Source organism: Chaetura pelagica, unplaced genomic scaffold, assembly GCF_000747805.2.
Source record: "Chaetura pelagica isolate M959 unplaced genomic scaffold, ChaPel_1.0 scaffold115, whole genome shotgun sequence".
NCBI classification, from domain to species: Eukaryota; Metazoa; Chordata; class Aves; order Apodiformes; family Apodidae; genus Chaetura; species Chaetura pelagica.
Genome location: NW_009953761.1, coordinates 6,169,723 through 6,195,754, shown reverse-complemented (window position 1 = coordinate 6,195,754; position 26,032 = coordinate 6,169,723). Strand labels below are relative to the sequence as shown.

General features: G+C 37.9%; 1 protein-coding gene across 1 annotated transcript in view; it reads left to right on the top strand.

The window, feature by feature from the left end:
* DIAPH3 (diaphanous-related formin 3) overlaps positions 1 to 26,032 on the top strand; it is a 128,769-nt gene that overhangs the window by 69,330 nt on the left and 33,407 nt on the right. Inside the window, exons 16-18 of the mRNA XM_010000881.1 lie at positions 5,978 to 6,073; positions 7,001 to 7,095; positions 12,359 to 12,460. Coding sequence (XP_009999183.1) covers positions 5,978 to 6,073; positions 7,001 to 7,095; positions 12,359 to 12,460 — 293 coding nt within the window. The remainder of the gene's footprint in view (positions 1 to 5,977; positions 6,074 to 7,000; positions 7,096 to 12,358; positions 12,461 to 26,032) is intronic.

Genomic DNA, 26,032 nt, shown 5'->3' with positions numbered 1-26,032 from the left:
CATTTTGAGATCCTGTGATCTGATTCTTCTCTCACTAGCATGACAATGTCTTACATTGATTTCCCTTGATAGTCACCTCTTTTCTGCAGCAGCTGCCCACTCTCACTGGACTGCTTTCCCTTTTTCCAGTGTAAGCAGATGTTTCCCATTTTCTATGCTGTGTATAATTCCCTCCCTACTCCACTACTCTCCCCAAATAAAATATAATTCCTTATTTTCTTTAATTTCTTGTTAGTCTACATATTTACTTCATCTATTCAGATCTTTCTATTAATTATTTTTTCCCTCCCAGTGGGATTTTTCCCTTTTTCTTGTTGGAAACACTTAATAGTTTTGTCTCTTTAATTTTTTTTTTCTCCTTTACAAGTTAACAAGCAGACAAAGGTAAAAAAATGTAGAGGTGGTAGGAGGTATCAGACTTTTCATTGTAAAGTGCAACATTTCCAATAGGGAAAACTAGTAATATGTATCCTCTACTTCTTATTGCTGCCAACTACATAAGGATGTGACCTGAATTCTCCTGAAGAAATATCATGTAAGTTTGCAGTAATTTAGTTTGTTGCATAATTGTACAACTCTGCATGCAGTTCCTGCATGAGTTCCTAGAGTGCTTCTACTTTTTTTTCCCTAGGGTTGTGGTGCCTTAAGTATTGCTATAACATTGTACATAATCCTCTCCTGGGTGAAAATTCCACAGGGAATTTGCAGCATTGTTTCTTGGTTTGAAAGTTAGGAGATAAAAATAGTGCATGTTTAACTGCTGATTTTTGCTATGTTTGTGTATCCATGTAAATGCTGCTTTCTAGTGTTTAAAAAAAGCAAACATATTTGTATTTTTTCTGTTTCAGCCCCTATTGGTATCTAGTTCAATGCTGTCAGGGCAACTTCAAGTAATACATTCAGATAATTTCATTTTTTAATTGTGACTGTTAAGGAAATTATTGTTTCCTCTAAAATTATGATTTGCAAAGTTCCAAGGTATCAGTAAAGCATTACTGTGTTTTTTTATAATTCAGATGAGTAAGGAATTGAGATGGAACATGCTGCAGAGATTCCCAGGTCTTCTGGTAAAATCTGCATTTCTAGCATTGAGGCAGCACAAAATGATGTTTTAAGACTGACTGTTTTCAACATGTAGCTGATATAAATATTAAGAGGTCTGTTAAGGTGTGTAACTGCAAGAGAAAACAGTTATGTGATCCTGAGATCCATAGCCCCTAATGTGTCCTCCTGAGTTCAGTAGGAGTAGTTCTTTAAGTATAACCAGAAAAAAGTCAAGGTTTAGTAATAACTTTCTTTTTATCTAGTAGCTCAAATGTCTGTTCAAATTCTGTGCCTTTTAATACAAGGTATTGAGTTCTTACATAGGTGGTTAAAACCTGTGTCTTTTGCTTTGTCTGAATACAGTATTTAAGGTGTGGCCTCACCAGTGCTGAGTACAGGGGGACAATCACTTCACTAGTCCTGCTGGCCACATTATTTCTTATACAACCATTGGCCTTCTTGGCCACTTGAGCACACTGCTGGCTGATGTTCTTCTGGCTGTCAACCAGCACCCTCAGGTCCTTTTCTGCTGGGCAGCTTTCCAGCCACTCTTCCCCAGGTCTGTAGCTTTGCATGGGGTTGTTGTGACACAAGTGCAGGATCCAACACTAGGCCTTGTTGAACTTCATACAACTGCCCTTGGTTCATCGATCCAGCCTGTCCAGGTCCCACTGTAGAGCCTTTGTACCTTCATACAGATAAACATTCCCTCCCATCTTAGTGTTGTCTGCAAACTTACAGAGGGTATGCTCAATCCCCTCATCCAGGTAATTGATAAAGATATTAAAGAGAACTGTCCCCATTAGTGAGCTCTAGGGAGCACCACCTGTGACTGGCTGCTAGCAGGATTTAACTCCATTCACCCCAAATCTTTGGGCCTGACCTTCCAACCAGTTTTTTACCCAGTGAGGAATACACCAGTCTAGGCCATAAGTAGCCAGTTCCTGCAGGAGAATGCTGTGAAAAGCAGTGTTGAAGGCTTTACCTAAGGTCCAGATAAACAACATCCACAGCCTTCATGTCCTAGGTGGGTCACTTTCTCATAGAAAGAGGTTAGTTTTGTCAAGCAGGAATTGTCTTGTGAACCCCTGCTGACGAGGCCTGATCACCTGGTTGTCCTGCACATACTGTGTAGTGGCACTTGAGATGATTCAACACTGAGGTCAGACTGAGAGGCCTGTGGTTCCCCAGGTCCTCCTTTTGGTCCTTCTTTTTCGATAGAGGTCACATTTGCCAATCTCCAGTCTTCTATGACTTAACTAGTTAACCAGGACTGCTGGTAAATGATGAAAAGTTTCTTGGTTGAGCACTTCTGCCAGCTCCCTCAGTACTCTTGAGTATATCTCATCTGGCCCCATGGACTTATGTATGTCTATGTGGTGCCACAAGTTGCTTATCATCTCTTCTTGAATTATGGGGGCTACAGACTGCTCCCCATCCCTGTCTTCCAGCTCAGAGGACTAGGTACTCAGCAAACAACTGGCCCTACTACTGAAGACTGAGGCGAACAAGGCATTCAGTACCTCAGCCTTCCCCTCATCCTTAAACACTGTGTTTCCCTCTGCATCTAATAAAGGATAGAGGTTCTCCTAAGTCCTCCTTTTGTTGCTTATGTATTTGTAGAAACATTTATTACTATCTTTACCAGCAGAAGCCTTGTAAATTTTGCATTGAGCTTTGACCCATTTAATTTTCTCCCTACATAGCCTCATGATGCAGTTGTAGCCCTTCATAGCGGCCTGCCCCTTTTTCCAAAGCCCATAAACTCTCTTTTTACCTTGAGCTGCAACCATATCTCTCTATTCAGCCAGGCAGATGATCTTCCCTGCAGGCTGATCTTTCAGCACAGGGGAACGGCCTGCTCTTGCGCCTTTAAGACTTCCTTCCTAAAGAATGTCCAGCCTTCCTGTACTCTTTTGCCCTTCAGGACCGCATCCCATAGGGCTCCTTCAACCAGTCTCTGAAACAGACCAAAGTCTGCCTGCCAGAAATACAAAGTAGGAATTATTGTCACATCCTCCACAAGTCCGTCTCTGTTGTCAAAGAGCAGGTCTAGCAGGGCACCTTTCCTACTTGGCTCCCTCACCATCTGTATCAGGAAGATATCCTCCACAAAGTCTAGTACTTCTGAGGCTGTTCCATCTCTGCTGTATATTTCCAGCAGACATCTGGGAAGTCGAAGCCCCTGATGAAAACAAGGGCATGTGATTGAGAATTCTCTCAGATGCTTATAGAATATTTTATATCTCTTTGTCCTGGTTGGATGGTCTATAACAGACTCCCACCAAGATCTCTGCTTTTTTGGCCATCCCCCTGATCCTTACCCACGAATTTTCAACCCTCTTGTCATTATCATTAAGTGCTAGGCATCATAACACTGTAACACACAGAGTCGCCACACTGTTCTCCTTCCTTCCTTATCCCTTCTGAAGAACTTGTTGCCAATAGTTGCAGCACTCCCATCATGTGAGTTGTCCCACCCTTGTTTCTGTGACAGCAACTGTATCAGTGTTTCTGCTGCACAGTGTCTTCCAGCTTCACTTGTTTGTTGCCCGTGTTGCATTCATTAGTGTAGATGCACTTCAGCTGGGCTGATGGCCCTGCCATATTTTTGAGAATAGAAGTCCTAGTTCCTACCAGACTGTTCTGGGCTACTTCTGTGGTACCTAACCACCAATAATTCTTGCATCTTTGTTGCTGCATGAATCTCCGTCCCCTACCTTCATTGCAACAGCAGACTGAAAGACCTCACTAGCACACCATCTCTCAAATATTCCTGTACTGGCCCCAGGCTTATTTCTAGCAAGCCCAGTTTTGTGCCCTTCCCCCTTCAAATCTACTTTAAAGCTCTGTCAATGAGCCCTGCTAGCTCTTGTGACAGTATCCTTTTCCCCCTTTGAAACAGGTGTACCCAGTCTCTTGTCAGCAGGCCTGGTGTCATGTGAATAAACCTATGGTCAAAGAACCCAAAGTCCTGCCAGTGACACCAGGCTTGCTCTTCCTGTTTATTACCTTATTCATCCTGACAACTGGAGAGATAGAGGAAAACACTGCTTGTGCTCCTGGTCCCATAACCTGTCCTACCGCTCTGAAGTCTCTCTTCATTGCCTTTGAACTTCATTGCTGCTACTTCATCATTGCTACTTGATCTCTGTCTACCTGAAAGATCAATAGTGAGTAGTAATCCAAGGGCTGTACTAGGGAAGGAGGCTTGCTCTGTACATCTTTAACCTGGGCCCCAGGGAGGCAGCTGACTTCCCTATGTAGGGGATCCAGTCTGCATATTGGGTCTTCTGCTCCCATCAGAAGTGAGTCACCTGTGGCCGTGACCCATCTTTTTTTTCTTTACTGAAATAGTTTTGGTGCAATTTGCAGTCCCACTTAACCTTAGAGACACCTCCAAGCTAGGTAAACTATCCACTTTGTCAGCATTCAGTTCCCCTTGCAGAGCACTGTATGTATTTTTCAAGGGTGACTGGGAAGCTGTGGTAGTTGCTGGGGAGACATGCCCACAGCACCTGCTGTGCTGGATGGGAACTTACTGCCATTTTCCCCTGTCCTCTAAATCACCACTTTAATCCAGGCAGAGGGACAATCTGGACTTCTTTGTGTCATGAGTCCAGTCAGCCTGTCGGGCTTTTTTCAGGGAAGGCAGGTTGTGGCTTCAAGCAGCGTCTCTCTCTCTCACATTCCCTGTTGCTTGTCAACCTACTCAGCTCTTCCTGGATCTACATCACTAGGCAGAGGATTTCTTCCACTTGGGCACATCTCCCACAGGCTTGCTCACTGCTACCATCAGATAATGGTGTGAGAGGAGGGCACACCTTGCAGCCTGACACCTGGGTGGTAGCATTTTCCAATGAGAACTCAGTCTTAGTGTGTGCAGAGCTATGGCCTTCTTCCAGGTGGATGCTATCACTCCCTTGCTGAGCTTCAGTGCCCTTCTTGTGCAAATTGTCACACAAAGTGATATGCCTTGCTCTGGCTGGTGTGACAAACTGTTTGTGCTAGGGCACCAAAAACAGACAAAAAAAAAGGTCAGCTAGATAGGATTTAAGGAAAGATTCATGTGGTTTTGGTAATTTTTGTTTGCATTATAATTGAAAGGTTACTACTAATACATTATCAAGCCAATGCTGTTATTTTGAATGAAATTCTTATGCAATGTGTGACTAATGAGAAATAAATGCAGCTTACACAATGCATTTGGGAGATCCTATTTATATGAATTATTTTCTGAAAAGAAAGATTAAACCAAAAATTCCATCAATGTTAATGTACATTTATAGAATCACTTTGTGGTATTTTATAATAAGGTGATTACATAATAAATGTAAAAATACATCTTTTTGGAGGAGATAAGGAAAATAAGTATAGACTCATTTCTCTTCTAAGGTAATGTTAATTTTTAATAAGCCAATGGTCTTTGATAATTTTTGGTGTATATATTTAAACAAAAGCAGTCACAAAAGCACATTTTGGGTTGGTTCTTAATTACTTTATGCTGAGATGTATTGCCCTATCTTCTTTAAGATTTTTTTTTGTTAAAATCCAATTCAGAATGTTAACCTGGCCAGGATGACTGAATTAGGTTGCATTGTATTTTAAGTATGACTTTCATGACTGCAGACAAGTCATATAATTATGATGGGCATCTTTATTAAATTCCTATATATATAATATATATATTATATTTTTAAAAAGCCCTTGTTCTAGAAGACTAACATGCTGACAAATTTGATTGAAGAACAAAAATATTGCGAATGCAAGCAATAAATGCAAAACCTCTATATTTTTTGCTTAATATGTTCTATGATTTGTTCTTTTCTTTGTGAATTGACTATGTTGATAGCAAATATGTTTTCTGAAGTAATTCATGTTTTCTCTAAATATTAAGAGTTAACAGTGAGTATATTTATGTTTACTTTGGCAGTAAAAAAAGAGGATGAAGATTTTGAAGAAAAGAAATCCATTAAGAAACGAATCAAAGAATTAAAAGTTTTGGACCCCAAGATTGCACAGAATCTGTGTAAGTAGGTTCTGGCTAAATGACAACCTAATGTTCCATAAATGTTCCATTAAAATGTCTTTTTTTTTTTTGTCTGGCTGCCTTGTAGCCACTTTTTATTTAAAGTGCATGAGAATATATGCAGTAATTGATGTTAAGCTCAAACATGTCAGTTGATACAACTGAAACGTATTTTTAAAGACCCAGTAAACAGTTAAAAAAGGTTATCCCTGCTCAAGACTGAAATTATTCTCTTCTGTACATATTGAAGTACAAGCATACAGATATATATCTAATTATCTACCTATAATTTCATCATATTCATCCAGGAATCCTGCTTGCCCTGCTCCATCAAAAAAGACAATAATGTCTGTGAGATGTCTGGTCATCTCTTTATAGTGATGTACTTTAGAGAAAGAAGCCAATAATCAATAAAATGCAATAATATGCAAATAGAGTTGATAAAGTTTTGGAAGAGAGGAGATCTGTACAGAATAGATTTCTAAATGGTGACAGAGATAAAATAGCAAATAATTGGATTATGCTTAAAATTGAGCAGTTTTTCTAAGAGAATTTTGGTTGTTAATTGTTTATATGGTTTTGGTTTCTCATGCTGCTTTTTTACAAGAAACCTCTAACATCACCACTGAAGAAAAAGCTTAATTGTCCCCTTAGCACAAAGTGCTATATTGGCAATGACTAGTCAGTGACTCTTTATGATTGTCTTCTGGGATGCTGGATATTTTGCATAACAAATGGCTGGAGAAGGCTGGAATTGCAGGAGAATAGTGAATAAAAATACATTTAAAATTTTATCTCTTATCTGTATTACTTTACATAGTGTTTGCTAACCTGTAGGTGCTATGGCTTCTTTAATGGGTGCTTTGTAAGTAGAAAAAAAGAGTTGTTTTCTTGCTTTCTTTATTATGTGTTGAATCTCTGTTTTAGCAATTTTCCTTGGTTCTTTCCGAGTGCCTTATGAGGAAATTAAAAGGATGATATTAGAAGTAGATGAAACACAACTGTCAGAGTCCATGGTTCAGGTAAGGAAAATGACACTTTAAATTCCAGTATTTCAGGGAAAGCTGCTCATTGAATAGAAACTTATAGCTAAAAAACCTCTTAACTTAAGCTTTTGGCTAATAAATCACTGAAATATTTTTTTTTCCCATAAACTATAGGGATTTTGTATTTGTAAAACAGTTTTGTTTTTTTTTTTTCATGAAGGCAGCTGAACCTGTATGCTTTATTTTTTGCATTCATATTGTCTTGACGTAAATTGAGATTTTTCTTTGGTATCTGTTCAAACAGCAGATGATATTCTGTTTCTTCCCTAGTTATTTTTTTTCTTTTGTTTCTACCTCTGTCTCATCTGCATAAGTATTGTTTCAGTCGAAAACTAGATGGAAAAAGGTTTGAGTTTTTTGGGGATTTTGTTGTCTTGTGGTTGTTCTTTGATTTGGTTTCATTTTGGTTTTTCTTTTCCCTGTAGAGTTTATTTTTATAGTGTTTTTCCCTTTCTGTGTTATTTTGTTCCAAGCACAAAATCAGTATGATTAGGGTTGATAAATCAAATAATTTCATAAAATAATTTAAATGCAAATACCTTATTATAGAACCATGGAGAAAAATAATTTGGAAGGGATGTCTGGAGGTTGTTTTATCCAAGTCCCTACTCAAAGCCAGGTCAACTAGAGTAGGTTCCTCAGGGTCTTTTCCTATTAAATTTTTAGTATCTCCAAGGCTGGAGACTCCATAGCCTTTCTGGACACCTTTTCTTGTGTTGAACTACCTTCATGGTGAAAAATGTTTTCTAATTGGAATTTTCATTGTTGATCTTTTTCTTCTACTGCACACCTCCAAGGGGAACCTAACTGTATCTTCTCTGTACCTTCCAACTGGAGTGGAATCTAGAACACATTAAGGTCTCCTGAGGCTTCTTTTCTTACAGTTAAACAAACCCTCTTCTCTCAAGTTCTTCTTGCCTGTTGTGTGCTGTGTTTCACAGTCATCTTGACTGGTGTACGTTAGATTTGAAAAGATATTTCTTTAGACCAACATTGTCTATCTTTTGGACAGAACTCCTACATATTGCGATAAACTTGGTTGTTGCTGTTATGGCTCATACATTTGAAATCATAATTATTATCATTCTACTAGTAACATGGCATAGGTTTCACTTACAGATGCTATAGAGACCAGCTAACTAAAGTATACCTGAAAGTGTGTTAGAGACATGGGTTCCAGTCCCTACCGAAATATCTGTTGCGGTTTGGAACAACACAACAACAAAGCAACAACCCTATGGCCTCTCACTCTGGTCTCCCCCCTACACACACATTCTGGGATGAGGAGGACAAAGCACCTTGGTTGAGACAAAGGACAAGGAGGGTTCTTCACTGATTGAGGTCCCAGGCAAAACAGACTTGGGGAAAAAATAATAATTTAATTTCACACTGATCAAACACACACAGGGGCACAGACAACGCAAAGAGTAGGGCTTGCATATGTTACCCCATCCCTCCCGTCTTCCCAGGCCCAAATCACTTTGTTCCCGGTTTCTCTCCCTCCTTCCCCCCAGCGGCACAGGGCGACAGGGGATGGGGTTTAGAGTCAGTTCACAGGCTGGTAGTTCTTGCTGCTCCTTCCTCGTCAGGAAGGATTCCTTACAGTCCTTCCCTGCTTCCCCACTGGGTCCCCCTCATGGGAGAGATTCCTCCACAAACCTCTCTTTCATGAGTCCTTCCCACGGGGTCTGGAGCTGCTCCAGTGTGGGCTTCCCACAGAGTCATGGGCTGCTTCGGGAACAGCCAACTCCCCTCATACTGGGGATTTCCAAAGCTGTGCAACCAGAGTCCACTGGCAGCAAATCCTCTGGCCACAAAATCCAAGTCCAGTGGCCAAGTTCACCCCTCCTGGCACCTTCAAGGAATGTTCCATCACGTTCCTCCATGAGTACAGGGGGACAGTTGCCAGTTGGGTTGCCAGTTGGGTTGCAGGGAAACTTCTACTAGGCCCCCTTCCCCTTCCTTCCTCACCAACCACCAGCACTGTTCTCCTTCCCCAGCACTGCTCTTCTCCTCCAGCACAGCTTTTCTCCCCCAAGTGCTTCCCTGCTCAGCTCTTATCTCAGTGCTTTCGTATGTTAATTGCTGAGGCCCATCTATTGTGCCTCTAATGGCTCCTTGGTTGGTTTTGAAGCAGGGGGAGCTTCTTAGCTTCTTAGGGAGCTGAGGCCCTTCTGTGGCCCTTCCCTCGCTACCAAAAAAACCACCAAACCAGAACAATATCGAAAGAAGATGAAGGTAGAATTTTAGAAATTTATGCTTTTTGAGGGAATGTTGATTAGCTGAAGAAGTAATATAGGCAATAGAGCCATAAAATGAGTTGTAACATTAAGACATTTGAGATTCAGATGTGTGACTTGTACTGTAACTCATAGCAATTTGTATTCAAAGGTCAAAACAAAGCAAATATTTATGTGCTTTGCTTGCAAAATAAATTTCCGCCATGTTGGAATGTCCAGATAAGGTCCTAGGGAGGAGGCTGTACAATGTTCAGTATGCTCCTTTTCTTTTCACGTGCAGTTTGGCCCTCATTTCTAGTCACTTGGATTTCAAAGATCTTCAGACTCTGTTGAGCTACTTGGGATTTCATTTTCCTTTAAAAGGAGCTTGTCTACTGATTTGTTTGAAGAGTGAAAGGGTTCTCTTAAGAAATATTTGAAGTAACAAACATGAGCTGTCATTGCCAGTGAAAGTATATATAATCATTATATAATTCTCTTTATTTTGGTCAGTGATGCAGTAAATACTGGCACAGAAGCTATTGCTTTAGGGTTATTAGGTGAACAGAGCAGTTTACACCTCTAAGCTCTTTGTTGATTCCAGTCTGCGCTTACATCACTTTTCTTTTTCAAGGTTTTCTTAATTTCGAAATGATCCATGAAGCGTGTCTTTATTTTATTTTATTTGGAATATTAGTCAAAATTCTCTAAAATAGCATGAAAAGCTGAGAAACGGAATATGCTATGCAGTTATGTGCAGCTTGAACTGTGTCAATTCATACTTGTTCTGAGACTGTCTCTCATGCTATTTCTTCTTAACACTGTATTTCAGTGATGAAAATTTAGCTTATTAATAAAATAAGATTCTCTACAATATAATATATAATATAATGAAGCAACCTGTAAATTCTAAATAAATATTATATATAAAAATTATGAGAAACTGGCATTGGTAATTTTGTATGTCTTATTTGAAGAAAGCAAAGCTTTTTTTTTTTTTAATCTAGGGTCTGGGTAAAAAAGTCATCGAGCCATTAAGGGCAGTTAATGAATAGAATGCTTTGATGTGAACACTGCTAAACATTCCATCAGTTGCAATAAGCTAAGAAGAAAAACTTTACTTTTATTGAGAATTGTTGTTTTTTTAAGATTTTTTATTTCCTCTAGTTTTCCATTTCAGTGGTACATACCTTGATAAAAAGAATGCCTACTTTTCTGTATGTTGAAAACAGCTAACATGAGGTAGCTCCACTTTATCCTCTGTACAATATGCACAGCTAAAAATAACTTTTGACACTATGCTGATAATCTTGTTAGTCTTAATTGGTATTAACAGTAAAGTATATTGAAATCTAGTGTATTCAGCTACCTCTCGGTATAGTTCTTGATATCAGAATTGAGTCTGAAGTATTTTTGTCAATGTTTGAGTCATTTTGTGTTTGCTCTTGGAGGGGAGGGAACAATTTCATTAAAGAAAAGGATAAGAGAAGTTGAAGAACCAAACATGAGGTTAGGAATAAGGTCCTACAAGAGGACAATGATGTTAACAGCTGCTGTAATTTAGTGAAAGTCAGTGTAGTAGAATAAAAGTGATAATGCTCACAATATCCTCTATGAGCACAGTCATAGATATAACAAGTCATACTGTTAGAGGATGGCAGGTCCCACATACTGGGGTTTTTTTACCTATATAAATTATTCAAGTGTATTGATTGCATTTTTTTTTGCAAAGTGATTAAACACTTGCAGGTCTAAATCAGATGGAAAATTCAGTAGAACTTAGGCTTCAAATTCACTGCAAGTTTGGATGTAATAATTTTTATCAAATGGTTTCATCTGAGTTTCTTGTTTCTGGGTGTAACAACCCTGTAATAATTTTGAAAAAGAACCATCAGAGTTTAAACTCAAAAATGCACCTAAGACACTCACCTTCCTTTGGAGTGATAGAATAATGTACCTCATTGCCTTAAGAATTTGATATCCATTTTCATGTATACTTAGGTTACTAAATAGATTTAGGTATCCAGCTGTTGCTGTTTCTGCCTTTAAAAACTTTCACAATATGGGTTATGGTCATGCTGTGAAAATGTAATCCTGTACGTTTTCTGATTGTGAGAAAAGCAAAAGCATACATAGAATTACAAGCATATGGCTATTTGTATGTATCTATATAAAATACCTTAGGTATTATGGTACTTCTCCTCTCTAAACATCTCTTGCCTTAATCAGTTTTTTTCTGTCTAGTTTTAAATATTGTTTAGTGTATCCTAATGTCAATTTCTGAATTTGGAAATTTGTCCTGAATCTTACCCTTTTATTATACTTAAGGAGTAAAATATGCCCCCCCAATTCTCTTTCCCCTGCCTTCACCAGTTAGGTCTAGTTCTTAAAGACACAAAGACTCCAGAATTCATGTTGTAATCCAAATAGTCATTGACTAATTATTAGAATGTTTCGTGTGACTTAGTAAAAATTGTTCCTTCTGCTTGTTCTCTGATATTCAAAATGTGTTTGATCTTTAGCAGTTCAAAAGCTATTTTTTAACACCATAAAGCTGCTTTGATTTCAGCTGCTGCTTCAGGTGGTTTTTCATTTGGGTAAGCTTTTGTTTTGAAAAAAATAGAAAATAAATTAACCATTTTCAAAATACTTCTCATCTAACATTAATAATTCTTTCCATCCTTAAGCTGTTTATGGCACACTTTGAATTCTTACTCTGCCTTCCCTCTTCTATTTGCTTAGTGCCTATCAAGCATATTTTTTCTTTAAAAGTGGAGTTTAAGAAAAGACTACGGCAATGCTTGTAGAATAAGCAAAATATGCTAGCTAGCAATATTTAGTCACTTTCTACACTCCTAGTTACATTACTTTGTGTGTTGCCAAATTACATTCAACTGTGTTCAGGGAGGAGTGTTGTCTTTAGACTGAATGGTAACTGTTCATATGTAATAGCATTTGCCTACAATAATGCAAAGCATATAGAATCTGAGATTTTTAAGCCTATTTTCTTTCTTTGATAGAATTTAATAAAGCATCTTCCAGAACAAGAGCAATTGAATGCATTGTCGAAGTTCAAGAGTGAGTATAATAATTTGTCTGAGCCGGAGCAGTTTGGAGTTGTGGTGAGTTCTGGTTTGTTATCACTTTTGTCTTTTCCTGAAATACAGTTTTAATATACAATACCGAAAAAATAGCAACTGTTTCTTCCTAAATGTGAAGAGGTTCCAGACTGGGAGGAGACTACAAATGCTGCCTTTTAGTCAGACTTTTAGTGGACATATCCATGGATGTGGAAGGCCTGACTGTTGGAATGTTACAGTTGGAATATTTGGGAGCTCTCTTTCTTTAAGTAATGTAGTTTACAAACAAAAAGCCAAACCAAATTAGTGGTATTTTCTGTGGCAAAAATTTCACTGGGATATATGGAACTAGTTTTTCATTTTATAGCTAAAATAGTTTGGTTTTGCTTTTTTTTTTTTGCATTACTTATCTTAACTTTTTCAGCAAAGTTTTCTACACTGATGGTTTTCTTTCTTTTCTCCATGTAAATGAGAAGAGAATACAGTAGTTATCACTATATCAACCTATTCTGCCTCTTTCCTCCTGTGTTTTACAATATGTTCTGTCAACAGTATTTGTAGTCATTTTTTCCATTCCCAGTAGAAAAATCCATTTATAGTATTTCCCAGGTTGAATTAACAAAGGAAGACTAGAAGAGAGAAAATAAAATATTGCTTGTTCAGTGCTGGCAGTTGATGCTTTTTGTGGAAATACTGTTTGTCTATAATGTTAAATAATTTTTACTTAATAATTCATAGTTGTTAATGGTTTGATCCAAAAAAACACAGATTATGACTATTTCTTTTTCCTGTGTAGATGTCTTTTTTTGGTCCACTCTTGGGGTTTCAAGTTAGGATGGTTATTGTTAGCTTCATCTAGGAGAATTTCCTTGCGAGGAATTAATTATTTTAGATGTGTCTGTGGGCTTCAGGAAAAGGGGCATCATGTCTTTGCAGGCACTTGCTTGTGGTAGTAATCTGTGTGGATATCAAATGCCTGTACTTAAATATTGGAACAGCTGGAGTACAGGTATAGGGTTTAAGAACAACAATCACTATTCTGAATCAACAGAACATTGGTCTGGTCAGGAAACACCACTGCGTTGAATTGGTGCCAGTTGCAGATTTGACACAGGTAGTCTTTTTGAGTACAGGTATTTGTAAAACAAAACTGTTTCTGAAATGGTGCTTTTGCTGAAAGCTGTTACCACTGTTACTTTTTGATCCATCTTTAACAAGAGTAGCAGTCATAATACATTTAATGTAATGATGGTTTCTGTGTTCTTGGGAGTCTTCCATCTACACTCTGGGAGCAAGAAAAAAAGCTTAACACCATCACCACTGTTTTTAAAGCTTTTATTTATTTTCCAAGGTTTTCACATATAGTTTTCTGATTGAAGCCAAATGATCAATTTCTCTTGGTCCAAATTTCCCAGCTACGAAGCCAGTGAAATCTTTTGCTATTTATTTCTTGTTGAGGTTTTATCAGACATTCAAGGGATCTATTTATAGTTCATCTCTATCTTATCCTTACTTTATTTGTTTGAATTATCACCACTTACCTCAAAAGGTCATTGAATAGGTGTCTGAGATTCTTTAAAAAGAAGTATCCACCCTTAACCAAAAAAGAAATCCAGTCAAAACATCTCTTGTTGCTTTATAAGATGTGAAACTAATGCTTTCAGCACCTCAGTTGCTTGCAAAGAACACAAAAAGTCTAAAGCCTGAGAAATCACTACCTTTTTAACTGGATTTCTAATAATATTTTTTTATTCAATTCCAAAAATAACCTTAGTTTAAGAAAGGTAGTCTTCATAATGGTAAGTTTTAGGTTTTGCCACGGGTGACAAGCCTTTTCATACTGTCAGCATTGGACCCTCTTTATGTAAACGTTTTTTGATTTAATGTTGTAAGTTTTACGTATACATCATACATTGGTTTTTCTTTTAAAAAATACAGTAAAAATGATCTATTCTGGAATTGAGCTTGGTAAATGCTGCACTTCTGTTCAATAATATTAGAAGTTAATGGGTTTCCAGGAAATTTAATATTAGAAAAAAAGGGTAGATTGTTGATGGAGAGGAGAGTTTGGTATGTATTGGTCGTACTGAGAAAAGTTCAAGTGTCCTGTGCTGAATAAAGTAGACTGAACACAATGCTTTTCCCTGATAACTGTGTATGCTGAAATGGCAGAGATAAGCCCATCTCTAAACTTCTGCAGCTTCATTTGAGTCTGACAAATTATGTCAAAATGCCAATAAAGATGGATTTACAGCAGTAAATGTGAGCATGAACTGGATTGGCTGAGAAGCAGACACCTATTTGACCATGCCAAACAATTCAAACAGCAATATGTATGTAACTGACTCCTTGGGGTAATGCTTACAAAGGAACATTACATGCAGAGTTATGCATTTTTAATTGATTTAGTAAAATCATAGTTAAGCAACAAACATTGTTTTACTTTATTAAGTCAAATAAACATTGATTCAAAAAAAGACATACTAAAATTATTTTTCTTTACTATTTTTATTCTGTATTTAAGCCTCAGTTCTTAACTGGAGAGTCTTTTGCTCTTTAAAAATGTCAGACTAACTACTATTGCACATACTAATAACAGTAACAATGAAAATGTGTGTCAGCGTTTTCCAATTGATCAGGAGCCCTCTAATACTTAATACGTCTTCTGTAAAGAAACTTTACTTACAGGCAAAAAAGTGTTGATTTTTTAATTTTTGCTGTAATCAGACTAGCATAACCAACATTATATTTTATTTTAAGCACAAATCTCTAGTTTTAATTATTTCAGAGTAAACATTTATTGGAGCATTTATTGGCAGTTGTTATAATACCATATTGTTGTCTCTGTAATGCTAACAGTATCCTCACTGTTGCACTGATGAGTTTCATCTAAAAAGGCACTTGAGTTGGCAAGCAGAAAAAGTGTCTGCTTAATAACCACTAAACCTTCCTAGTATTGATATAGTATTCTATGGTCTAACTGTCTTCTACTGAGTAATAACATTTCTGAAAACACTCTTACACGCATTAGTGTTACTTAATTCAATCACATGAATCTTTTAATTACACCCCTTTCAGCACTATCTATTTGTTGCTTTGTAAATGAGGATATATTTTAAAGCATCTCTGCAAGTTAATTCACAGTTTTCTTAGATTTTACACAATAATTCATTTTATTCCACTCTCCTTTTGCTGTGTCTTTTGAAATCTATACTATATTACTATTAAATGAATTTATTAAATTTTATTAAATGTATTTATACTATTAAAGTATAAATACATTTGAAATTATTATATTTTTATGACATTAATTGACTTGTATTGATTGACAAGGTGCAACATTATTGGTAGGCATTTTAACCTCTAATTATTTCTTTTGGATGTACCAATTCAGCTAGATGGGACTGTCAGTCTGATGAGAACTAGACCAGTAGTGCTATAGGTGAAGTTTTGCTGGGCCCATCTGATTTGATATTTTTTTCTTTAAAATTTGAGGCAATGTCATAATTCAGAAAAATGTTGTATTAAATTATAAGATTTCTTAAATCTCAAAAGTTGGTAGAGGTCCTTCTCTGAAGGAACAATCAGATTCCTACTGAATAGTTCAAGTATGAGCTTTCCCTAGTTTTCCATGCAAAGCATTAAATAAACCCTGACAAAACTAAACTCTGTCATTAGGCACCATTTTTCTAGTGTTACACTTTCTGTTCCTCCAATTAGAAGAAGTAGAAGAGCTGACTTCAGATAACCATGCTATAGTCAGTTTGTAACATGAAATATTTTTCATTTCTCTTGGAGGGTGAAGTTTTGAGTACATCACTAACTCTTTGAGTATGGAATTTACATATTTGCTTTTTATGAAGGTTCTTCAATCTCCATCAGCCTCTCTTGTACTCTTTGTTTTTTTCTGGCTGTAGAGTTTGCTAAGAATTTCTGCTGATTTCTTTCTATTGCCAACAGGCAATACAGATTTATCTTTTAGCCAAGTAGTCTCTTATAAATATGGTATTTCAGAAAATTTGGAGATCTCATGTTAATTTGCTCTCAAGTTTTGCTTAAGGGAAAGACTAACAATTTGACTCCCAAGGAAGAGCTAACCAGTGAATAAAATTATAATTACTACTTGTATGATGATAAAAACTTTTATAATGGAAACATTTTATCCTTCTGGCTATAATTCAAAGTAAAGATTGGATACTCTGAAAGAAACAGGTAGACACTTGCTGAGATACTGGCATGCTGTGACTGTCATGGTATGGTATGTCTGCTGTTGACCTAAAGACACTGAGGGCATGACTCTAAACTGTTCAGGTTCCCTTCACGAGTGTGGCTTGGGGTTTTTTTCTTTAGGTGACTCTGGGTTGTTTTTGTGGTTTCTTCAATTAGCCTCTTCTTTTTAAGTTACTTTGCACTTTTATGTTCATTCAGCTGTAAGTATGAAATAAATCTCTTCTTACTCTTATATTCTCTTCCAGATTTTGGGTTTTATTTAGATGAACTACCTCATTTTCCTGTATGTTCTTTCTTTCACTTATTTGGCACTGGTGTCTGAGGACATAGATATTATCACCTACTTAGTGTGAAGTCTGGTTTTTGGATTTTTTTTGTTTGCGCACAGCCATGAACTACTGTATGAAAACTATGTTTTTATGAAAATGGTGTTTTAAATCTCTTCATCTTGTTCAGCACTTTAACTTAGCTTCACAGTACTGTCTCAAGTTGATGCTGTTTTGAATGCTGTGTTTAGCTGCTCACAGTCTTTATGAAGTGTGCTTTTGCTTGCCAAAATTTGAATATTCAATTGCATTTTGTTTTGCTGTAGTTCATGTTTTGTTTTTGGTTTACAGAGTGCAATAAACTTCCTCCTAAAGCAATTCTGCCTTCATATTATATTCTTGGAGGTTTCATTGACCATGACTGATACTGAGCGATGTGTTCTGCAAAACTTTGAAATGATGAAGACTTCTATTTGTGTTTAGAAATGAGTAATCCTACAATAGCACATTTGGAATGTGAAACTTGTTTGAGATGAATGGTTTCAGCTATGTGATCATCTTGGTTGGTGACTGTGGACAGAAGGCTGGTTTTGTTGGTGGTGTTTTTTTGTTGTTGCTTTATCTTCCTGGTGTTCTATCTAGTGAGTAGTGTAACTATTATGTTGCTTTAGGACTTAAAACATTTAGCAATGTTGATCTGTTTTGCAGGTAGTTCTTTTCTACTGAGAAGAAAGTACTGGTTTACTCCTTTTTTTTTTTCTTTTTTTTTGTGATTTTGGGTGTAGTCTCTCTCATAGTATTAAATAAACAATGTTTAAGGAGAATAATAGAATAGTTTGGGTTGGAAGAGACCTCCAAAAAATATCTCAAACAACCAATTAGGTAATTTAGTAGTGTTAGCCACTTTCTTTTTCAGTGAAATTGATAAAATAGTTACTAGTTATGTTTGTTAATCATGACCAATTCTTTAAATGCAGTCAACTGAGAACAGTTTTTCATTGACAAACTACTGCCATTCGAGCCTTGCTCCTGAGTACAGGTGTATATTTGTTTTTAATCTGAAACAAAACCCAGTGTCTTTGCCATCAACAATAATGCTTTGAATTTCAGACATCTTTCTCCAAAGGCTTTTGTTCTTAGGTAGTCTTATCCTGCTCTAGAATATTTCATTATAACCAGTGTATATAATACAGCCTATTTCTTTGATTCTTTTGCATAAGAGATGATTAAGGTGCTGAAACACTGAACTATTTTGCTAAAATGTATTGGGCAAAGAAGACACTGAGTTCTTGAATTAGAGTGATTAAATATTCTAAGGAGAGACTGGTAAGGTACATGAAGCTTACTGGCAGCCTTGGCTGCAGTGACCACAAAATGGTGAAATTCGGGATTTTTACAGCCAAAAGGAGGGTGTGCAGCAAACACGCTACCCTGGACTTGGACCTCTTCAGGGATCTGCTTAGTAGAGTGGCCTTGGATAAAGCCCTGTAGGGGAGAAAAGCCCAAGAAAGATGGATAGTATTCAAGGATCACCTCCTTCAAGCCCAGGAGCAATGCATCCCAACAAAAAGGAAAGCAGACAAGAATGCCAGGAGACATGCATGAATGAACAAGAGCTCCTGGACACACTTAAATGTAAAAAGAAAGTCCACAGAAAGTGAAAGCAAGGATAGATAGCCTGGGAGGAGAACAAAGAAGTTGAGCAGCCAGGGATCAGGTTAGGAAAGCTAAAGCCCAGATAGATTTAAATCTGGCCAGGGACATGAATGGTAAGAAGAAGAGCTTCTAGAGGTGTGATAGTGATAAAAGGAAGACTAGATAAACTGTGGGCCCCCTCCAGAAAGAAACAGGAGCCCTGGTCATGCACGATATGAAGAATTAAAATTAAATTTTTATTTTTTTTTTCCTCAGTTTTCACCGGTGAGTGCTCTAGCCACACCACCCAGGTTGCAGAAAGGAAAGGCAGGGAATGGGAGAAGGAAGATCTGCTAACTGTAGGAGAAAAGCAGGTTCAAGACTATCTAAAGGGCCTGAAAGTGCATAGTTCCATGGCACCTGATGAGATCCATCTGCAGATCCTGAGGGGATTGTTGGATGAAGTTGCAAAGCTGCTTTCCATCCTACTTGAAAAGTCATGGCAGTCTGATGAAGTTCCCCCTGACTAGAAAAGGGCAACGATAATCCCTGTTTTTAAAAGAGAAGGACATAAGACCCAAGGAACTGCAGGCCAGTCAGTCTCACCTCTGTTCCTGGCAAGATCATAGAGCAGATCCTCCCGAAGGCTTTGCTAAGGCACATGGAAATCAAGGAGGAGGTTGGTGGAAACCAACATGGCTTATCCAAGGGCAAATCATGCTTGACAAATTTGGAGGCCTTTTATGATGGAGTCACAGCATTGGTGGACAAGGGAAGAGCAACTGACATCATCTACCTGGTCTTGTGCAAAGTGTTTGACACTGTCCTGCATGGCATCCTGGTCTGTAGATTGGACAATATTAATTTGATGGATGGACCACTTGGTGGATAAGGAATGCTGGATGGTCACGCTCAGAGGGTTCTGGCTGAAAAACTGATGTCCAAATGGAGACCAGTGACAAGTGGCGTTCCTGAGGGGTTGGTACTGGGACCAGTGCTGATCTAACATTGGTTCAGTTCCACTTCATTGGGGTATGTTTTTTCTTGTTACTACAGGCACTGACAGTGTTCTGGCATGAGCCCACTGTTCAGTTTCTCCGGGACAGCCCTAATTTTCTTATCTTTTGCTTAGGCCATTTAAAGCTCCTATTTGGCTGCCAAGTGAAGGTGCTGATAACTTGGGGAAAAAATAAAGCTTAATTTAGATACTCCCTTGAGGGAAACTTCAAAGGAGAAATGCCAACATGAATAATCTTAAGTATAAAAACCAGGTAAGATGAAGAAATTTGGCTGATGGAGGTGCAATTAAAATTCACAGGAGAAGAACTTAGGGATGGCCAAAAATAAATAAATAAATAAAAGTTTCTAGATCAGTTGATTTGTTGGGGAACATGATATAGTTTTTCAACAAGAACTCTTATGAACCTTTTTTAACAATATATTATCTTATAAAAGAATAGGAGGTCTAAGTTAAGTGTAATTCTGAGTCATGGTTTATAGTTGTGCAGGAATTTTTGAAAATAAGAACAAAAAGAAGTAATGGAGATACGTTCTCAAATGCAGCACAATTAATAATGTGATCCATTAATACAGTCGTATTTATTAATTTCAGGCAACGAAGGATTGAGCCTTTTAAGAAACATAATGTGATAAAAGAAATAATATATACTTATTTGAGAAACTGGGAGAGTTGAAAAATAAACCATTGTTCTTTCCAGTTTTTTTAAATAAAATTAGTATGGCAATATATAGTAAGAGTACATTTTTGCAAAAAAAAAAAAAAAAAAAAAGACACAGGCTAGATCATGTGTTTGGTTTTTTTTTTTAATAATGGGAATAACAGAACAATAGAATTGAGTGAATAGGGAGACTGTGTGTGGAGTCTGTATTCTGACATCTTTTTAAGCAGGCAAAGCTAAGAACCTTTTTGGGTGACGTAGTTGATTGTTCCATAGGAAAGCAGAATGGACTGAAAGATATTTCTCTGCTTGTTCAGTGTATACACTGACTAAATGTTGCGATTAGTAAGATATCACTGCTGAAATACCTATTTTTAAGAACACCTTTTGAAAAAAAAAAAACATTTTGCACCTAGGATATCATATCACAAATCTTAGTTAATGCCTAGATCATAGCAGAATTATCTGATCTCTGCCTTTACCAAACAAGCCACTGAAAAAATCTGTCTCAAACTGGGGAAATTGATTTTATTAGTGGATTAATATGGTGACACAGAGTGATACCCCATTTTTTGAGTTATGCTTACCTTAGATAAGCCTAATTCTCTTTTACAAATACTGAAAAGAAAAAAAGGTATGAAGAATCATAGAATCACAAAATGGTTTGGATTGGAAGGGACCTTAAAGATCACCTAATTCCAAACCCCCTACATGGGCAGGGACACATCCCACTAGACCAGGTTGCTCAAAGCCCCATCCAACCTGCCCTTGAACACTTCTACATCTACAGGTTCCCTGGGCAACCCACACCAGCATATCATCTCCCTTACAATGAACATTTTTTTTCTAATGTCTACTCTAAATCTCCCCTCTTTCCATTTAAAGTCTTTACCCCTTGTCCTATTGCTACATGCCCTTGTAAAAAGTTCTTCTCCAGCATTCTTGTAGGCACTCTTAAAGTGCCAGAAGGCTGCAATAAACATTACCCAGAGCCTTCTCTTCTCTTGGCTGAACAACCTCAACTCTCTCATCCTGTCTTCATGAGAGAGGTGCTCCAGCCCTCTGATAATCTTTGCGACCCTCCTCTGGACTCGCTCCAGTGGCTCCATGTCCTTCTTGTGTTGAGGGCTCCTAGAGCAGGACACAGCATTCCAGGTGAGGTCTCATAAGTGCAGAGCAAAGGGGCAGAATCACCTCCTGCGACCTTCTGGCCTCACTTCTTCTGATGCAGCTAAGGACACAGTTGGCTTTCTAGACTGCAGGCTCACTTTGCTGACTCATGTTGAGCTTTTCATCAACCAGCACCCCCAAGCCCTTCTCCTCAGGGCCATTCTCAATCCATTCTTCACCCAGCCTGTGTTTGTGCTCAGAATTGCCTTGACCGAGCTGCAGGACATTGCATTTGGCCTTGTGGAACTTCATGAATTTTGCACAAGCCCACATCTGGATACTGTCAAGGTCTCTATGGGTGGCATCCCTTCCCTCCAGCATGTCAACCTCACCGCAGAGTTTGGTATGATCAGCAAACTTGCTGAGGGCGCCGATAAAAATGTTAAACAGCGTTTCTCCCAGTAGCAACCCCCAAGGAACACAGCTCATCACTGGTCTCCATTTGGACATCGAGCTGTTGGCCACAACCCTTGGAGTGCAACCACCCAGACAATTCCTTAACCACCAAGTGGTCCATCCATCAAATTCATATATTTGTATTTGAGAGGAAGCAAAAGAATGGTTGATTAAAGTAGCTTTTTGCTGGTCATGATTCAGAGAATCCTCATAGCTTTTACCTTATGTATGAAGTCCTGACATTCTTTTTTGATCTCCATATATTTTAACATCCATATATGCTTTTTGATATGTAAGTGTTATTTCATATATGCAATCCTTCATGTCCATGATGACCTTTCCTTTTCTTATCATAAATTCATTCCAGTATATGAAGGTGGCCTGCAGGAAAGCTGGGGAGGGACTATTTACAAAGGCTTGTAGCAATGGGGTGATATGGAATGGTTTCAAACTGAAAGAAGGTAGATATAGATTAGATATTCCTTACTGTGACAGTGGTGAGACATTGGAACAGGTTGCCCAGAGAAGCTGTAGCTGCCCCATCCCTGGAGGTGTTCAAGGCCTAAGTTGGACAGGACTTTGAGCAACCTGATCTAGTGGGATGTGTCCCTGCTTATGCAGGGAGGTTGGAACTGGGTGATCTTTAAGGTCCCTTCCAATGAAATAATTCTATGATTCTATGAATAATAGTAAGAAAAAGCATCCAAATCAAGTTTCTGTATTTTTTTTATATTGGTTTTGAATATTATTCAATGTATTGGAAAAAACTTTCTGAACCTTCATGTATCCCACTATGTTTAGTAGTTGCAGGAATGATAAATCGCTAGATGACATTTGAAGACCGTTTATATCCTAATCAACTAAAAAGCACCAGAGTACGCATCTGGACATGGAACCTTAATTGTCCTTAGCACTAATTTGTTAAAATAGACACGGGTATGTTTTTGGCCTGTGCAGAATTGCGCTTTCCCAAACCATTCCTGGTCACAGTTTGGGAGAGAACGAGAGATCTCATGAGTCAAGCATCCAGTCAGATAGTTGAGGACTGAAGAATAAGACAGGCAGATAGTTTTATTAAGGCAAGTTATAATGGTTAGAAATAACATCTTCCCTTTTTCATCATTGGGAAGATGGAGCAGCACATCATTGGGAAGCTGGGTACAAACATGTTCCAGCTGTACAGAATTTGACTGTCTAGCAGGCATCCCTGAACTTCTTGGGCCTGATATCTCAGGGTGCTTTTGGAGGCACAGAGCTGCATGGCATATCCATATCAGGTGGCTCCAGATCTTTACCCCTGCGCTCCCCAGGTTATTTTGGGATGCAGTTTACATAGATGAGTGCCAGAATACACAAAAAATAATTGATTATTTAGAGAGTTGCATGGTTCTATGATAGGTTAGTCTTTCCAGCTGCTTCAGCTAAGAATGCTCTGTAACTCCTCGCCCAACACCCCAGCTGCACACATTCACCTCTCTCCATGATTTTAGCCACACAACAGTTCTAAGGCTTCAGGGCTGTCCATACCAAAATGCTAACTGCCTGTTGCACCAGGAACCATTTCCAAATGTAGTTCTGACTTGGTTGTGCTGCACAAAGAGCTGAATCCAGTAACAAGCATGTAGATTCATCAGTGCATGTAATTCTTAGGGAGGTGAAATAGTCTTGGATGTATTTAATTTATTAATATGCTTTTAATCCATAAAAGCAATTCCATACTAAAAAAAATAATAATAATTTTGGTGCTCTTTTAAACACTTTTGTTTTAAAAATTTTGTGATGTTTTTCAGGATGCTATTAGTGAATATTTGACCTCAGACATAAGCAATGTTACTGGTAGTTTCACACCTGAGAATAGTGTCTCAAGAGCCACATGTGATAGCTCCTACTTTTTTACTTTTCTTAAAACTTGAAATATTTAGAAATGTGTTCCCATATTGTCTGTTGCAGGGAGGGGGGGGCGTTGGGAGGGATTTTTCTTGATCAGTTTTATTTACTCAAAGATAAATTGATGGAAGTATGAAATATTGTTTCAGAAATAATTAATGCTTAGACCTTGTGAGATACACTGATAGCTAACCCAAATAGAATTTGGCAAGTAATCCTCATGGGGCTTCACAGCTTGTTCATTGATGGATGTGTTTTTAATGAGTTCGTACTAAATGAAAAGATTTCACTAGAGTAAATTGAAGATTAGAGTGAGGCCTGATAAAGGCCTAGTTGGTCTTAAATAATTCAGCAGACACTTAAAATGATCAATTCCATATTCAGCTGATGGTTTCACCTGTATGTCCTCATTGAGAATAACTCAGTGTATTAAAGATTTTCACTATTGTCTGGAAAATATCACCTCTGCAGATATAGTGGTAGTGTGTACTCTGTCTTTCTGATTACTTGGTGCTTGGTCACAGCTGTACCTAAAGACATTTCAGTTTGTTCAAAATCCCAAAGTGCTGAGGTACATCCATGCGGTTAGATGTTTTGATTGTGTTAATTTTTGTCTGTAAAACTTACCTTCTTCTGTTGTCTTCTAGAACTTATTTATCTGTTGCTCTGCCTTGTCAGCTTTCTCTATCAGTAATTCCAGCTTTTCTAGAACTGCTGCCTAAGATTAACTTTCTATTATATGCCATCTCTGACAGTTAAAGAATCTTCATGATAAATTGTGTCAAGTTACTTATGTTGTTTAGAGGCAGAACATCCTTAACTCCTGTAGTGCCTTTCAAGCCTTGAATCTGGACAGGGGGACAGAAATATCTTCTGAAAGTGGCTATCATGGTCTGCACTGATCTTAGTATTTGCAATTGCCATTGGACTGCATTGGATACTACTCCTCTACTCTGCTCTTACAAGACTGCACCAGGAATATTGTGTAAAGCTCTCGAGCACTCAGTACAGGAAAGACATGAACCTTTTGAGAGGGTCGAGAGGAGGGCCATGAAGATGATCAAAAGGCTAGAGCACCTCTCCTACAAAGACTGAGAGAGTTGGGACTCTTCAGCCTGGAGAAGTCTCTGAGGAGACCTTATAGTGGCTGTCCAATACATGAAGGGGTCCTATAGAGTGAAGCTGGGGAGGGATTTTTACAAAGTCATGTAGTGATAGGATGTGATGTAATGGCTTTACAGTGGAAGAGGGTAGATTTAGGTTAGAAATTCTTAACCATGAAGGTAGTAAGGCACAGTAATGAGTTACCCAGGGAGTTTGTGGATGTTCAAGGTCAGGTTGGATTAGGCTTTGTGCAGTGTGGTCTAGTGTGAGATGTCCCTGCTCATAGCAGGGAGGTTGTAACTAGATGATCTTCTAGGTTCCTTCCAGCCTTAACCATTCTGTGATTCTATAATTATATGTTACTCCTCCTGTTTCACTGAATGTTCCTGGAAAAGATTAGTATCAGTGGGTCTCACTCTTATCTCAGTTTAGTTCCAGTAAAACTATTTTGGGTAGTTAATCTAAAGAACAGGTTAAAAAATTGTCTTACCGTTGTCTATTGTTAATTCAAATGGCTGAAAGTGATTGATTGTTATTTCTTCTAGCACACACACAGGCTATCTCTTTCCATTTTCTTCATGGCAGATAACTCAACAACTTCAGATCAATAAGGTTGTTTATTTGAAAGATCCTCATCTTTTCCCTCCAACCATGCACTTTGCAGATTCCCCCAAATGTCTCAATAGCCTGTGCTGAATTTATTTTGATGCTTTTACTTCACTAGAAATGGAAGAAATTCTCTACTGATGTTCCTGTTGTGTTTTGAACATTATAAGAAAAACTCTTCTGTTTTATGTAAGGACCATGATCAGTATGTGACCTTCCATTTTGACCCTCAGCAACTTCCATGGTTTCTTGGAATTTAGCCCTCTACATTGAGTGAGGCATCCAAATGCCTGGCATATGAAAACAATCTTGAGGCTGGTCAGTTCCTCTTAGATCCCTGCAGTTTGAAATTACTATGCAGATATTTCATCTGTTCCATCTTCAGACTTTAAAGCTCAATGGAGCTCCTATGGACTCAAATGCTATAGGTTTTACTTGCCCTCTGGTCATTTTGTAAAACTGGGGAACTTTCTCCAAGATAACACAAGCTGTGTTTCACAGCATTCACTTATGTGACACTTCGAGTCAGGCTTTTTGCCCCAGATACATAACTACATAACCATACAGATAAAAATTCCACAGACATTGTTGAATTTTCTATTGACAGGACTACAGAAGATCTACAGTGAAATTCTTTTTCC